The following is a 14,036-nucleotide window of genomic DNA, read 5'->3' as shown; positions in this document are numbered from 1 at the left end:
TAATGCCCCCAAACGAGGTTATTTTTGCCTGTCTACAGAGAGGCAGACAGGTTGGTAATCCACCTGTGTGAAGGCAGTCAAGCGGTACATTGTATCCCCCTTTCCTCGGTCAACTACATGTGCCAGTGAACAATGGAAATATTGATCGGGTGGGAGGTATGAATAGAGCGTGTGCTGATGAGCTCACAGAATCTTTTGTTCTACACAAAACCGGGTACCTGAATGAGGTGACTGGGGTCAGCGAACCCAGATATGTAACTGATCTCAGCCTTAATCGTTTTGTACATGTTCATACGAGTTTACAGCAGAACAAGCGAAAAACTAAATCAGGAAAAAGGTACATAATACTGTGAAATAAGCATTTTTCAAACAGAAGGAGAACAAATACTGATAGAATAAACTGATCTTTTTATCAAACCCACTTTTCTGTGCATTTTAACACAAAGAAACATGAATTTAGGCCACTAAAGCAGGCACTCTTGTCTTCATTTTGGGAACCTGGTATACCAGGTTCCCGTATATCAGTTGCTCCCACGGGAACCTGGTATGCTAGGTTCCTGTAAGGAATGGGTTAAAGGAGAATCTATTTGTAAAGGAGAAAAATTCCCCCCTTGTTGTAACTGATTAACTAGAGCAGATTTTACCCAACTAACCAATGATGGAAAATTGTAGTACATACATAGAGATGTTTCATCAAACCCTACCCGATTAATAGGAGTACCCCAATTACAGGTAATCCACACTGCACAGACAACTGTCTATGATTCTTTTGAACAGCTGATAGTTGAGGGAAGTAAAGAAATAAAAGTAGATGACCTTTAGACAAGTCCTGTAGGACTGTACAAAGCGCTATGACTTCTATTACAGTGGTCAGTCATACAGGCCAGCAGTACACAAACTTCAAAAATAGAACGCACTGGTCACATACACCATTTGCATGTCCCTCATCTCATTGCACTTGTCTTGAAAGTAAACATCCCCTCTGAGTTTCAACAATACATAAAAAAATAAACACAAACAAGAAAAATAGTATGACTCTCTATCAAAACAAAAAGATGCTCCTAATAAGCTAATTCATGCACTCCTAGTGAATACAGGGTGATCTCAACTAAAACAAGAAATTTGAGGGATCAACGATGAATGAAACTACATGTATTCAGCAGCTAGATGCTGGGGCAACGCCACATATTTGCGTAGATGCTTGTCACCAGTTAGTAATGCTTGCTTCCGGTACTATTCTACTGTTGTGGCATTGCTTAATGGTGTTAGATATTTTAGAGAACAGTGTCACTGAGGAGTTGCAGGCAAAAATGACATATATACAATGTACCATCGCAAGCAGCAAGAAGATGCATGCCTTTACGGAGAATGGTTGTCCCTACCAAAATTAATTAAGTGCCACTGTGAGTGGGCAATTATCAAACAGCTCTCCTTGATCCCTATAAAAACAAAATGGTGGGTTTGAAGGAGGAGGAGGGGGAGGAGGAATAAGAGTGAGAACAAAAAGAGACGACACTGGAGGTATACAGCCACTACCACAATGCTGGCGATCATCCCGGCCGATTCTGCTGGAATTCACACCTGATGCAAGAAGCCGCTACGATCTCACTGACGACGGACTTCCGACTCAAGGGTGAATGACGCCCAATAACAATGATGGCGCAAAGAACAGTTTGAAGATATCCACAGGGATTATGACAGATGCTGCTGAAGAAAAAGCCACAAGCACGAACGCTTGTGGTCTCCCGATTCTGTAGGTGTCCACAATGAACAATAATACTGATGCCTGGATGATGGAATGTTGACAGTAACAACGACGATGAGGTGAAAACTTCGACAGGAATGACGGCAGTCAAAACCCTTTCTCCTCATTACGTCTCCGATGCGAAGAGCTTCTCGAGGTCTGAGAGGGTCATGTCCCCTGTGTCCGTCTCGACAGAATTCAGTCCGTCCCTGGAGACACGAGATGGAAGAGAAAACGGCCATACTTTTATCATTTTGATACAGCAAACTCAGGAAAACCCCATGACATGATGTAAGCTGGAGATCAGATCAGATATTAAATGAGGGCCACAAAAAGAGTCTTCAAAATATTTGCATCTGTGAGCAAATATCCCAAACATTATGTGGATGGAAGGAAGAGACTATCAATTCAGAGGGGTGAATATAATTATGTGCTATGACAAGTTTTGTATCAGCTGCAACCTTACAAATAAATTTGTGCAGAGGGCGAAAATTGATATAAAATCTGTCATAGTACAGTATGTGGATTCTGTTTGATCATATCAACAAACTTTTACCGAACGTTTCAGTACTCTTTCTGCTTTCACTGAATCTGAATACGGATACACTTGGGGGAAACTTCCCTCTTTACCATTTCCAGTTGACTATATGATACAGATGACTTTCTACAGTGACTTACTTGACGCTGTGGTCCCTGAGGTAGCTGTGGAGTTTTTCTTCGATGGTGTTGTGGACAAGGAAGCGATGGACAAACGTTTGCCTGGAGGTTTAATATTGGGAAGAAGTAAGGAGCAGTACACTGCATCACTGTCAGTGCAATTTGTACAAACAGCAACTCATTTGCATACAATCTCAGTGGCACTCTGATATGACAGAAGGAAGCGTCAAGCAGAGTTGCATGAGATCTGCAATGTTGTATGGGAGTGATGGACAACTATCACAACGGATTGTGAGAGATGTCATTTTCATACAACGTCGTTGATCTACTGTTCAATATAAAGCAGAAACAAAGTACTGAAGGAATGTAAATGCAATATTAAATTACTCATCCTTTTCAAAGCATGTTGTTACAGTGTTTAGATTTAACATGTTGCATGAAAACATGGTCTGCCTGCATTAGCTGGTTAATTCTTTCAGAATTCATAATCAAGTTTTCTCAATGCCATACTTTTCAATATTGTGATTTCCAATAAAAAAGAAAAAGAAAAAGAAAAGACAATTCTATCACGCCTAGCAGAAAAGCAAATCTGGCATACAAGCACTTAAGGTAAATTTCTATCACATTTCCACTAATTATTTTACATTTGATTATTATCCCAACACTTGCACAATTTCCAATTTCTCACCAGAAATCTTTGCGCCATTTTGCTCGTGTGCACTCCATGTACATGTATAAACCTCAATATAAGTAATGTACCTGTTCTAAATGTTTGTCTTACCAACAATAATTGCACATACTGTTATCCACCATAAGAGGTCCTTATCCAACCCTGCCATATATCCTATTTGAAAGGCCATCATGCTGTTGTTAGCAATGACAGTCATGAGCTACAGTACAAGCTGAGAGCAGAAGCCAAAACGCAGGGTCTTTTTGAGATTAGTGATCATGTTAATTTTTCATGTCCAGGAGAAATCCTACCCCATGCATCATTCCCACTGAATGGATTCAGGCACAGAAGAACAGTTAAGTTTATAGTCAATTGGACCACTGCAATTGCTCAATTCACCCACTGGCCGTCAGTGCGAAACATGTATGAATGAGCTTCTTTGGACAGTACTCTGCTGATTGGTCACGATTTTTGCTACCAAGAGGCTTAATTTCACAAATTCAGACAGATCTGCAAAGCCTCTTTCGCTAGGTCTCGGCTCTCTCCGGCAGCTGAACTAGTCTCGCATTACAGACCCTCTGCTTTTCCTCTTGCAATCACTAATTTAGCCAAGAGAGTCTTTGACCTAAGACTAGCCCAGTCATGGAAACAGACAGACCTGGTTTGCCCAATCCGGTGGACCCGGCCCACCGCCTGCATCTCACTGGCAGGATTCAGGATGGGTTCCACAAGGAACACATGGGTGGCTTCGATGATGTTCAGCCCCTTGCTGCCACTGTGGACAGGTAGAAGAAGTGCCGTGATGTCCGGCTCGTGCTTGAATTCCAGGAGAGCCGTCTTTGAAGGAAAGCACATAATGGAGCAAATGACAACATAAAACACTTCAGGTACAAAAATGAAATAATTGTAATAACAAAAAAACTTAAAATTCTTAATCCCTGCACGATGGCTAACACACAAACTCTAAATGGCAACATAAAACACAAAATGAAATTATTGTAACAATCAAAAAACTTAAAATCTCCATCCCCGCACGATGGCTAAAACACACGTTTCTATATAAGTTTGATGTTTTGACCTTATAGTACAAGCAAGATAGTGGCCAGAGAAGAGTTCCTGTACTTGAAACTACATAGATCTGCAAGAGGTAGTGGTTAGCTGTTGCATTACAAAAATAACATTAATATTCTACAAAATTCTGACAGCTACAAATGTTTTGACTACCTTTTTTGTAACTTTGTTTGTACGTTCATTCAGTATTTCTAACCAATTTGGTAAAAATAAATAAAAGTGCTTTAAGTGTACATTCTTTTGACATCACGTATTGAAATGTATCATCAAAAGATAAATTTTTCATATCATTAAACTGTAGAGTCATATTTGTGTCTCGGACACATTGCATATGATTTTGAAAAGGACATTTTCACTTACCTGGAAGTGCTTAGAGCTGCTGCCTTTGAAGCAATTCTGGAACTTGATCTTGTTTTGCTTCAGAGCTCTTGATATCAAGTCCAAGACTTCAGTCCACTATGTGCAGAAATGATAATGTCAAAAATATATAAAATGTGCTTCTTCTTAATATGTATGCTGATTTAAAAACAACAGAAAAAGTTAAAATCTAACAAACTCACCACAGAGTATTCTTGAAGTCGGACAGAAAATTACAATATAATGAAATTTTTCATGTTTCAGCGACAGAGTGATCCCAGTCCCTACTACAGTATATTGACCATTGATTTTGCCAAAGTCAGTTCTTTTTTTAACAACTGGTGAGCTGTTTGTGCAGTGTGAATGGTATTATAATGTGACATGTCTTAAAGGGTTAACTGAACCACTTTTCTCCATTAATTCACACCCACCTAACATGTTACCTTTTATTAGGACCTCGTTTTTATTTGATATCTCAGTAATTTCAAAACCAATTTTCATCAAATAAACTTTGAATTCCTCCTACGATTGTATGGTCTTTCATATTTTAAAGAGATTTCTCATTATCTCATAATAAACTTGGAAATCTGAAGCCCCATCTCAACAAAAGCCGTACCATCCCTTTAACCTACATGCACTCACCGTAGAGAAAATGAGAACCTTTGCCCCAGGCTCTTCATCCTGGAGAATTATAAGGGCCCTGACGACTGCCTCTATCTTTGTGGAGTGGTCGCCGACGACATGTATTTGGCGTGCCTCCTCCGGCAGTGGCGGCTGGCTCTCCGGCGGCGGGGAGGTGCTCGCGTAGGTGACCTCAGCGCCCTCGGTTCGCTGCCGGCAAATGGCGCACCGCACGGCACGCTGGCAACCGGCGACGTGAGAGCGTTTGAGAAGAATCTCCATGCAGTCGCTGCAGAAGCTATGGCCACACTGCAAAACTGTCCACTGTAACAAAAAGCATATCAATTGACACTGTTTTTATTCCTTCTCAAAGAAGGTGAATTTCACATCCATTAAGCACAGTTTTTCTAGACAAAAGGCCTCCTTATCCACAAACACAAACAATCAAAGCCATCAGTCTACACAATAAAAAAAAAGCAAAGACACCAAAACAGCCATGTACTAGAAGCATCTACATAATATTAGATCTCTTAGAACCATGTTGCAGAGCAAAACTTCTCTCACTTCCACCCCAAGAGGGCGCACACACACTGGGCAGGGCTCGGGGTTGTGGCCGTCCTTCACGTTGTCGTACTGCGCCCTGCATAGGTTCTGGAGGTAGACCAGCTGGCCCAGCTTGCGACGAAGGTCGTTCTGGGCCACGATGCGGTCGTTCATGAACTTGTAGCGCTGCTGGTCGACCTGTCAATGCAACGACAAAGAGTCCAGTGGATTTTTAAACACAGGTAGATTAAAAGTGTATAATGATGTGACATATGAATCGAATGAAGAACAGCCTGTGCTGAAATATACAACGAGACCATCATAATTAGCACATCAATATTTTTCTACTTCTGCTGGGAATACTGGCCTAGATGGCTTTCACCAGATCTTGTGATTACAAGAAGTTTGTTGATCCTTAAGTGGGATGAAGCAGTGCAAAGATGTAGTCAGATTATTCTCCAAATATGATGCAGGTATACAATGTACTGAATCCATACAATAATGCTCCACATGTACAGTAGTCTCACCCACTGGGTACAACTATAAAAGTTTGATGAATTAAGAAATGTCCATGGCATGCTGTCAATCATTAAGTATAATCTGTATAATCTTAAAGTCCACTTGATGAGAATAACACTCTATTTTATATGACTGCAAGAAGGTCTGTGCAGTCAGACAAAACAGACAAGATTTCAAAGACAATGTTCCTTGCTGGGGATGGCAGAGGGTATTTAGCTCTGACTTACTGCCAGATATTCTGGTATCTGATGTAATACTGTGATGGGTGGAATACTTTGTTAAGTGAAAATCTTCAATAATTTGGTGCCTTTGCTACCAATCATGATGAGATAATTGAATCATATATACATAAAAATACTCATATTTTGGAAGTTATGATCACAATGAATTTCACTGAAATTGGCACAGTGTGAAAAGTGAAACATGCAAAGTGCCAATCTACACTGATCAAATTTTCATGAAATTTGGGGGACTTGTGACAGAATGTTACTACCTTAAAGCTAAACTCAATAAAAAATCTTTGCAATCAGTTAACAGCAAAGTACAAGATACTATATGTTTCGCTATAGGGGTCAACCCATCACCTCCCATCTGTCGCATTTTCAAATGGACATCACGCATGTCATGTCAAGCTTCTGGAAGCAAAGGGGTTAAACCTACCTCCAGTGGCTCGATGATGTAGGGCTGAGAGGCCGGGTCAGTTTCCTCACCGGGCAGCTTGACCCTCAGCCTGAGCATGGCCATTTCCAGCTCATCCATGGCAGCGACACGGTCCCTCATGGCACCCCAGTATGCTCGCAGGGGCTGGTCAATATAATGTATATTGCACGGAGAGTAAAACATCATAATATATTCTCATGGCACCCCAGTAGGCTCGCAGGGGCTGGTCGATATAATGTATATTGCAAGGAGAGAAACATATCATAATATATTCTCATGGCACCCCAGTAGGGTCACAGGGGCTGGTCGATATAATGTGTATTGCATGGAGAGAAACATACATGTATCTTAATTTATTCCCATTGTTTCATTTCATGTATTTCTACAGTCAAGCAATGATCATCACAGTTTTGCAATCATAGGGTACTGAAAAGGTGTATATTTTCGTGCAAGTAATTATTCACACTCAGCCAGGCAAGACAAATTTTGCATGTTTTTAATTCCGCGGAATCAGGACATTAACTACTGGAACATATGGCATGCAAATATACAGTGTATTTGTGTGCTTTTATTTTCGCGCTAGCTTCTGGTTGCATGAAATGCATGAAACTTTCCACTTTTACAGTACACAAATTTATTGTGGGGAACCAGTTAAAGCCTATTAACTTATTAACTATTTTACTGCTCCTTTGTTGGTTTAGCAATGTGATGTGAAACAAAGAGACATAATTTTAGGGTACACAGTTGTACAATGTATGTGTACGTAGACAAATATGACAACTGTGCATAAAATAATACAACAATATACCAGGTATCTTATCCATGTGGCCTTAATTGCTCAGCCTCAACAGCGCCTTATCTGATGCTAAAATGATGCAACTTCTACACCTAGAGCTACCTTCCACAAAATGTCTAGGGATCACGAGATTATCAACGCGGTTGAAAAGGAGAATGATAAACATTTGATTTTTGCATTAGTCAGCAACTTTAGCAATTAACTAGTAAGTTAGCAACTTTAGCAGGCATCACATTGCCATGGCAACATCGATCAACATCCAGCCCACCTTGAACTCCTTCCTCTGCTGTTCCAACATCTCCAGGAAGATCGCGCCCTCGTCAAGAACATTTGATTTTTGCATTAGTCAGCAACTTTAGCAATTAACTAATAAGTTAGTTAGCAACTTTAGCAGGCATCACATTGCCATGGCAACATCGATCAACATCCAGCCCACCTTGAACTCCTTCCTCTGCTGTTCCAACATCTCCAGGAAGATAGCGCCCTCGTCGAGAATGGTCCTGTCTGCGTGGCACTGCCTAATGAAGCCGTAGAGGATGCGCAGGGCCTTTTCCGTCTCGCTGGCCGCCCAGGTGCCATGGGGGCCAGCTGTGAGTGCGTTGACCGGTTCTTCCTCATCCTCCGTGAGCTCCGCCGGCCCAGCTGCATTCTGGAGATCCAGGTTTCTTTGAACAAAAATCAGTAATTTCCATGATTTTGGAATACTCTGTTGCTTTAATGAATACTTACACTTATAGGGTAAATTTACTATTCTGTAAATGCTACTTTATAATCATTGTACAGTCCACTTTTGATGCATGCCTGGAAAAGAATAACCATTATCCATCTGCCCCTATTTGCAAATGGAAGAAAATTAATACTAAGCTGTTGAATTGTACTGAAAATGCTACAAAAGCATATTAAAGGGTTAAATCCACCACAGGAGCATAATATCGTCGCTGGGGCGACAAGACCTCGTATCTACAAAATGTCAAATGTTCAGGAGAGCCAAAAAACATGGCAGCCAAAGCACTGTGGCTAATGGGATAGCATTTCCTTTGACATGACGTGGTGGCTTCATTTTTGGAATAGGACAGTTGGGATTTGGACAGGACATCACTTAACCCATTATGTGACCATTAATTGAAAAAAGTCATTTTCACCAAAATTGCAGATACAAGGTCTTGTCACCCCAGTGACGATATGCAACTATGTAGGAATCAAAGCAGATTCTACATCCCACAGACAAGAATATGAGAGCAAAATGCTACATCAGATCTGAATTAGATGTTGTTTCACATTCATCACCATATGCTTTCTTGAAAGCAACTTTAAGTGTATGCAAGATTACAATCATATGCAGTTTAAAATTTTGGATGAACTCCATGTATGGAGAACAGTTTCTTGTGGTTGGACAGCCATCATACCATAAAGTGGCAAATACAGCTGCATTTTATTGGCATAATATTTTGTGGATCAGGAGTAGCAAGACAATATTGCACGAGGACGAATTTGCAATTATGAATATGAACATGGCACCGCCACTTGCATGTGCTCAGCATACGTTGTACAGGTGCGCATGTCCACACAGTAGGAAAAGCATCTGTGTGTAACTGCCGCCTGCCTATGTTGCATTAGTGTAACTGCTCTCATACTTAGAACTCACATAACCAGAGGGCAATATTTTGGCGCGATGTTGAATTACGAACGTGAACATGGTACCACTACTTGCATGTGCTCAGCGTACAGATGTGCATGTCCACACAATAGGAAAAGCATCTGCATGCAACTGCCGCCTGCCTACGTGTATGTTGCATGTGTGTATAAACTGCTCTCACACTCAGTACTCATGTACACAGAGGGCAATATTTTGGCGGGCTGTTAAATTTGCGAAGTTTTTTTCCCCTTTTTTTTTGCAAGAAAAAAACAATCATGGAAATAAAATCCATATGAAATATTCAACATCTATTTTTAAGAGTAATCTATTCCTCACCTGACATCAAAGGAGAATAGTTTCATCTCGTAGCTCTGCAACTGGTCAGCCACTTTGCAGAAGGCACAGCTGTAAGAGGATCAAAAGGTTCACAGTCAAAGAACATGTCATTTGTAGAACCTGTTTCATAAAGAGTTACAACTGATTATACGCTCAATTTATTGAGCGTAACTCAGCAAATCAAGCGTAAGATCAGTACTGATCGTAAGTCTGTTTCATATTATATAGATATTTACGTCTGATTTAAAACATAGCATTTACAGCATATTGAGCATAACTTTTTTGAACTGCAATACATCACTCTTATGATCTATCTTTATGAAACAGGCTCTATTAGAAAATAATGGTCATTAATCCAAGCCTGCATTTTCTCCACAAAATCGTTATTTTTCAAAGTCACTTTGAAATTAAAGAAAGAACAAAACAATGATGTCCCTTCATATTCTTTTTTATACCTTTAAGCGCACAGATGATGGTCAATGAAAATGCAAGCATTTGAAAAACTCGACAAAACAGGCACTCTTTAAGGGGATGGCTAGTAATTGATCAGTGGGAATCAGTGGGAATGCTTGGGGATGATTGTTCCAATCCTTGTGGGATTCATTTAAGAGTACATTATATATCTATTGTTGTGTAAAAATTATTCAACGATTGCGCCGACACTGTACAGGCATGCTAACCTGGAAACATCGAACTGCACATTACTTGAATATGAGACCATTCTGAAGCAAACAATTTTCACACAGCAATAGATATATAATGTACTCTCAAATGAATCCCACAAGGATTGGAACAATCATCTCCCAGCATTCCCACTGATTCTCACTGATCAGTTACAATTGTATTAGCCATCCCCTTTAAGGAGTGGTACAAATAGGGAAAGTGGCTTCATGGTAGGTATAAATCTGTATCCTACTTGTGCTAAAAACAGTCCTAAAACCCTCTCAGGTGTGACAATTTGGCAGGTTTAAGAACCTCTGCAGACCAAAAAAAAAAACCAAAAAACCAAAAAAAAAACAAACACCCAAAACCAACAACAACAACAAAAACATCACACTGATGTACTATAAAAATAAATAGATTTTGTTTGAAAAATTTGGGAAACTGAACATGATAGTCATTCAGCATGCTAGATCAAACTTCAGAAAACACATTTTCCATATCCAAATGATTCTTTCTGCATAGTGTATGGAGTTGAAAATGAGAGAATCCAAACATAGCTATTAAAATTGGTAAACACATAGTAATTACTAGTTCACAGCTCTAACTTTGCATTTTCAGTGAGATTGTGAAGAAGTAGAGAGCAAGAACTAAGAATACACTGCAGAGAAAAAAAAAAGGCAACAACAGTTGGTCTGCCTCTCACGTGTGCTTCTCTCGCCCCTTGAACGGCCGGAGGTGGCAGTCGGTTGCCTCCGCCAGCAGAGACCCGCTGTCCAGCCTGCTCCTGAGGTCGACCACGCCCTTCCACGCCGCCTCGTACAGCTCGGCGAGCTCCCCAAGCTCAGAGACCAGGATGTACTGGAACCCACGGACATCCCGGAACCTTAGGCAGGAGAAAATTAAAAAGAAGGTGAGGACATAATTCTTGGGTAAGGACTATATTCCCTAATGCAATATTCCGCAGCAGCCTTATACGGATTGTGAATATCGACATTGGGTAAACTATTCCAATAGCTTTAATGTTATTAAAAAAAAAATGGAATCCCATTGTCTTTGCTCATTTCTTTTTTTTATTCATTTCTGGTCAGTTGAAAATTTAATGCCATGTAACTTGAGAATACGCTCCCCCATTTGTAAGAGAATGATGGAATTTGGGGGGGGGGGTCCCAAGAAATTCACTGGAAATATATAGTATTGTTTTTCCTCTCATAATGAAAGAAGTTTCCTCTTTTATTATTCTGAGAAAAAATCTGAATCACTTGCCTCTACAATATACAATCTTACTTATGAAAGAAATCTAATTTTCCAAGTACGGTTGCAAAAGAGACTCAAAAACAATGAACAGTTTGGAGAAAATTTGGTGAATTGCCTGCAAAGCAGAATTATGCTCAGAGTTCAAGAATTTGTTGTGTTTTTTTTTTCTATCCCTAGTTTGTAAACTTAGTAGACATACCAGTAACTCTTGACCCATCTATTAAAAAAAAAGTGATTTGACATTGATCATTTGACAATATATGCCCCGTTAAGAAAGACCACGAAAGACTACGAATATGCAGTCCTTGAGAGGACTGTTGTTTGGCAAAAGAAGACACTAGAAAGAAGAACTTGAAGGAGGGAAGCCACATAGGAAGAGTGTAAGGAAGGCAAATAGGACAGTCAAATGGCAGCAGTGAGCTGGAAGCTGACGTTGCACTAATGGAGACAGGGGAATAGGAGACAGGGAGAGATGAAAGGAAGAATAGAGTGAGAATCAGGTAAAAGGGTCTGAAGTGGGTGGGAGGAAAAAGATGAACCAAAGATGCATTGCATCCTTAGTTCAACTTCATCGGAGTATAAACAACCAGTGCTTCTTTTTTTTTCGGTAGACTCACTTGTCGACAAGGCCCATGGCTTCGCTCTTTGCCTCCATGTCAGTCTTGAGTTTGTCCACCAGGTCGGCTCCGAGGCCCTGCATAACCACCCACTGGATACCGTCCAGGTACCATGGAGGTCCCGATGGAATCTAACAATGTGAAAGCAAAAAAACAAACACACACATACAGCTTTCTATTTTTAATGTTTATTTCAAGTGGGCTATGGTACATCCAGGGTAACCCCTTCAGTGTTGCCACTGTTCTACCAGAGGGCCCTGCCATTATTATTACCCTGGCATTGCCAGGTACACATTTGTACACCTGCGTCGAGAGGGGCATTGTGGGTAAAATCATCTTGTCCAAGGACGTAAGCACTGGGAGGGAATCGAACTCGGGTCCTCCGATTGGGAGTCAGGAGTCTAATCCACTATGCCACAGCGCCTGCACTTACTGATCATTGGGGATGGGAGCAAATTGAACTTGCATCTTATAGTCATTTTACATGAAAGACAGTCTTGTTATCTGATTGTTGCTTTGAATATTCATCTTTTCCCATTGTCAAGCAAAACAGCTTTCTCACAGTAATAATACTTCATTTCTTACTTATGGTTGATTTTGATTTAAAGACTTTTCTGATTAAGCTTTTTAGTTGTCAAGAAAAACATAAACATGAAAGAAATCATCATTGACATTGACAAAGGACACTAAAAATAGTAGGTAATTTCATTCTACTCTACAAAAAAAGAGACAGAAGGATGTAAATTTTTTTTTAAAAGTTAAGTTCATCACCAAATTGTAAAGTAATTTACCTTTTTCTTCAACTCCTTGACCTTGTCTGTGATTGGCTGGAGGGACTGTAAACTGTTGATAACAAGGTTCTCTGACCTGATCAAGTACTCCTGTCGAAAAGACTCCATCTGAAGGACAGGAGAAGGCAGACGTAAATTTATTTAAAATTGTGTCCTCATGGAAACTTTTGCTCTATTTTCATACAAGCATTTGAAGTAGCTGAACAGAATTCTGGAATCATTACAAATAGATGAGTAGTGTCATTGCCAATAAATAACCTGGACTGTACATTTTTTAAGTTTTATAATATCTCTTGCAAGTGTCATACAGTTGAGCGTGAATTTTTATGAAAAGATGATTACCTCGGCCGAGAATGAGAAGGGCATTAAGTTGTCTTGAACACTATGGCCCTAATTCACGAAGGTGGTACAATTGAAACTATGGTTTAAACCATGGGACAATTTGTATGGAGCGCCAAGTGTCGCATGGCCTATTTCGTTATGAAATCAGTCATTTTGTTGACGAAATTATCATTTCGTAACGAAACAACAACATTTCGTTGTTGAAATGAACTTTGTTAATGAAATGAACTTTGTAAATGAAATGATAATTTCGTCGAAGAAATGACTGATTTCGTAACGAAATAGGCCATGCGACACTTGGCGCTCCATACAACCTAATTGTCCATGGTTTAAACCACGGTTTCAATTGTACCACCTTCGTGAATTGGGCCTACGGGTTTTAAGTGCAACTTAACATCCTTCTCATTCTCATCCGACAATTCTGTATATCCCAGTGTAACCCAATCATTTGCCATCATCATCTGCTTTGCGCATCGGCAGTCCTATAGACAGGTATCCTGCAAACAACAAGACGAGTGAGGATTGTGATGTATGTATAATGCTTGTATGGATTAAAACTCATGAAAGTGGTCCAAGGATCACTCTTAAAATTCAAAACATTCTTGTGGCAAATGTATGACAGAAGGGAATGGCACAGTCACACACAATTATGGTCTAACTCAACTCAAAAAGACCCTCAAACCTGCGACCTCTTCAGTGTGAGGTACACCATTGACAGCTGCCATGTTTGTATTATACTGTTCAGAAATCCCTATTACT

General features: G+C 40.1%; 1 protein-coding gene across 1 annotated transcript in view; it reads right to left on the bottom strand.

Moving 5' to 3' along the window:
* Nucleotides 1-1,812: 1,812 nt before the first annotated feature.
* The window catches only part of LOC140242374 (E3 ubiquitin-protein ligase SHPRH-like), a 28,124-nt gene continuing 15,900 nt past the window's right edge, over nucleotides 1,813-14,036 (bottom strand). Inside the window, exons 17-28 of the mRNA XM_072322111.1 lie at nucleotides 12,936-13,043; nucleotides 12,145-12,275; nucleotides 10,977-11,156; nucleotides 9,611-9,679; nucleotides 8,075-8,303; nucleotides 6,843-6,986; nucleotides 5,685-5,861; nucleotides 5,142-5,444; nucleotides 4,503-4,598; nucleotides 3,730-3,908; nucleotides 2,423-2,503; nucleotides 1,813-1,953 (exon numbers count right to left, since the gene is read on the bottom strand). Of these exons, the coding sequence (XP_072178212.1) occupies nucleotides 1,872-1,953; nucleotides 2,423-2,503; nucleotides 3,730-3,908; nucleotides 4,503-4,598; nucleotides 5,142-5,444; nucleotides 5,685-5,861; nucleotides 6,843-6,986; nucleotides 8,075-8,303; nucleotides 9,611-9,679; nucleotides 10,977-11,156; nucleotides 12,145-12,275; nucleotides 12,936-13,043 (1,779 nt within the window). The 3' untranslated portion in view covers nucleotides 1,813-1,871. The remainder of the gene's footprint in view (nucleotides 1,954-2,422; nucleotides 2,504-3,729; nucleotides 3,909-4,502; nucleotides 4,599-5,141; nucleotides 5,445-5,684; nucleotides 5,862-6,842; nucleotides 6,987-8,074; nucleotides 8,304-9,610; nucleotides 9,680-10,976; nucleotides 11,157-12,144; nucleotides 12,276-12,935; nucleotides 13,044-14,036) is intronic.

Source organism: Diadema setosum, chromosome 19 (genome assembly GCF_964275005.1).
Source record: "Diadema setosum chromosome 19, eeDiaSeto1, whole genome shotgun sequence".
NCBI classification, from domain to species: Eukaryota; Metazoa; Echinodermata; class Echinoidea; order Diadematoida; family Diadematidae; genus Diadema; species Diadema setosum.
Note: the sequence above shows the minus strand (reverse complement) of the source record. Positions and strands in the feature narration are given on the sequence as shown.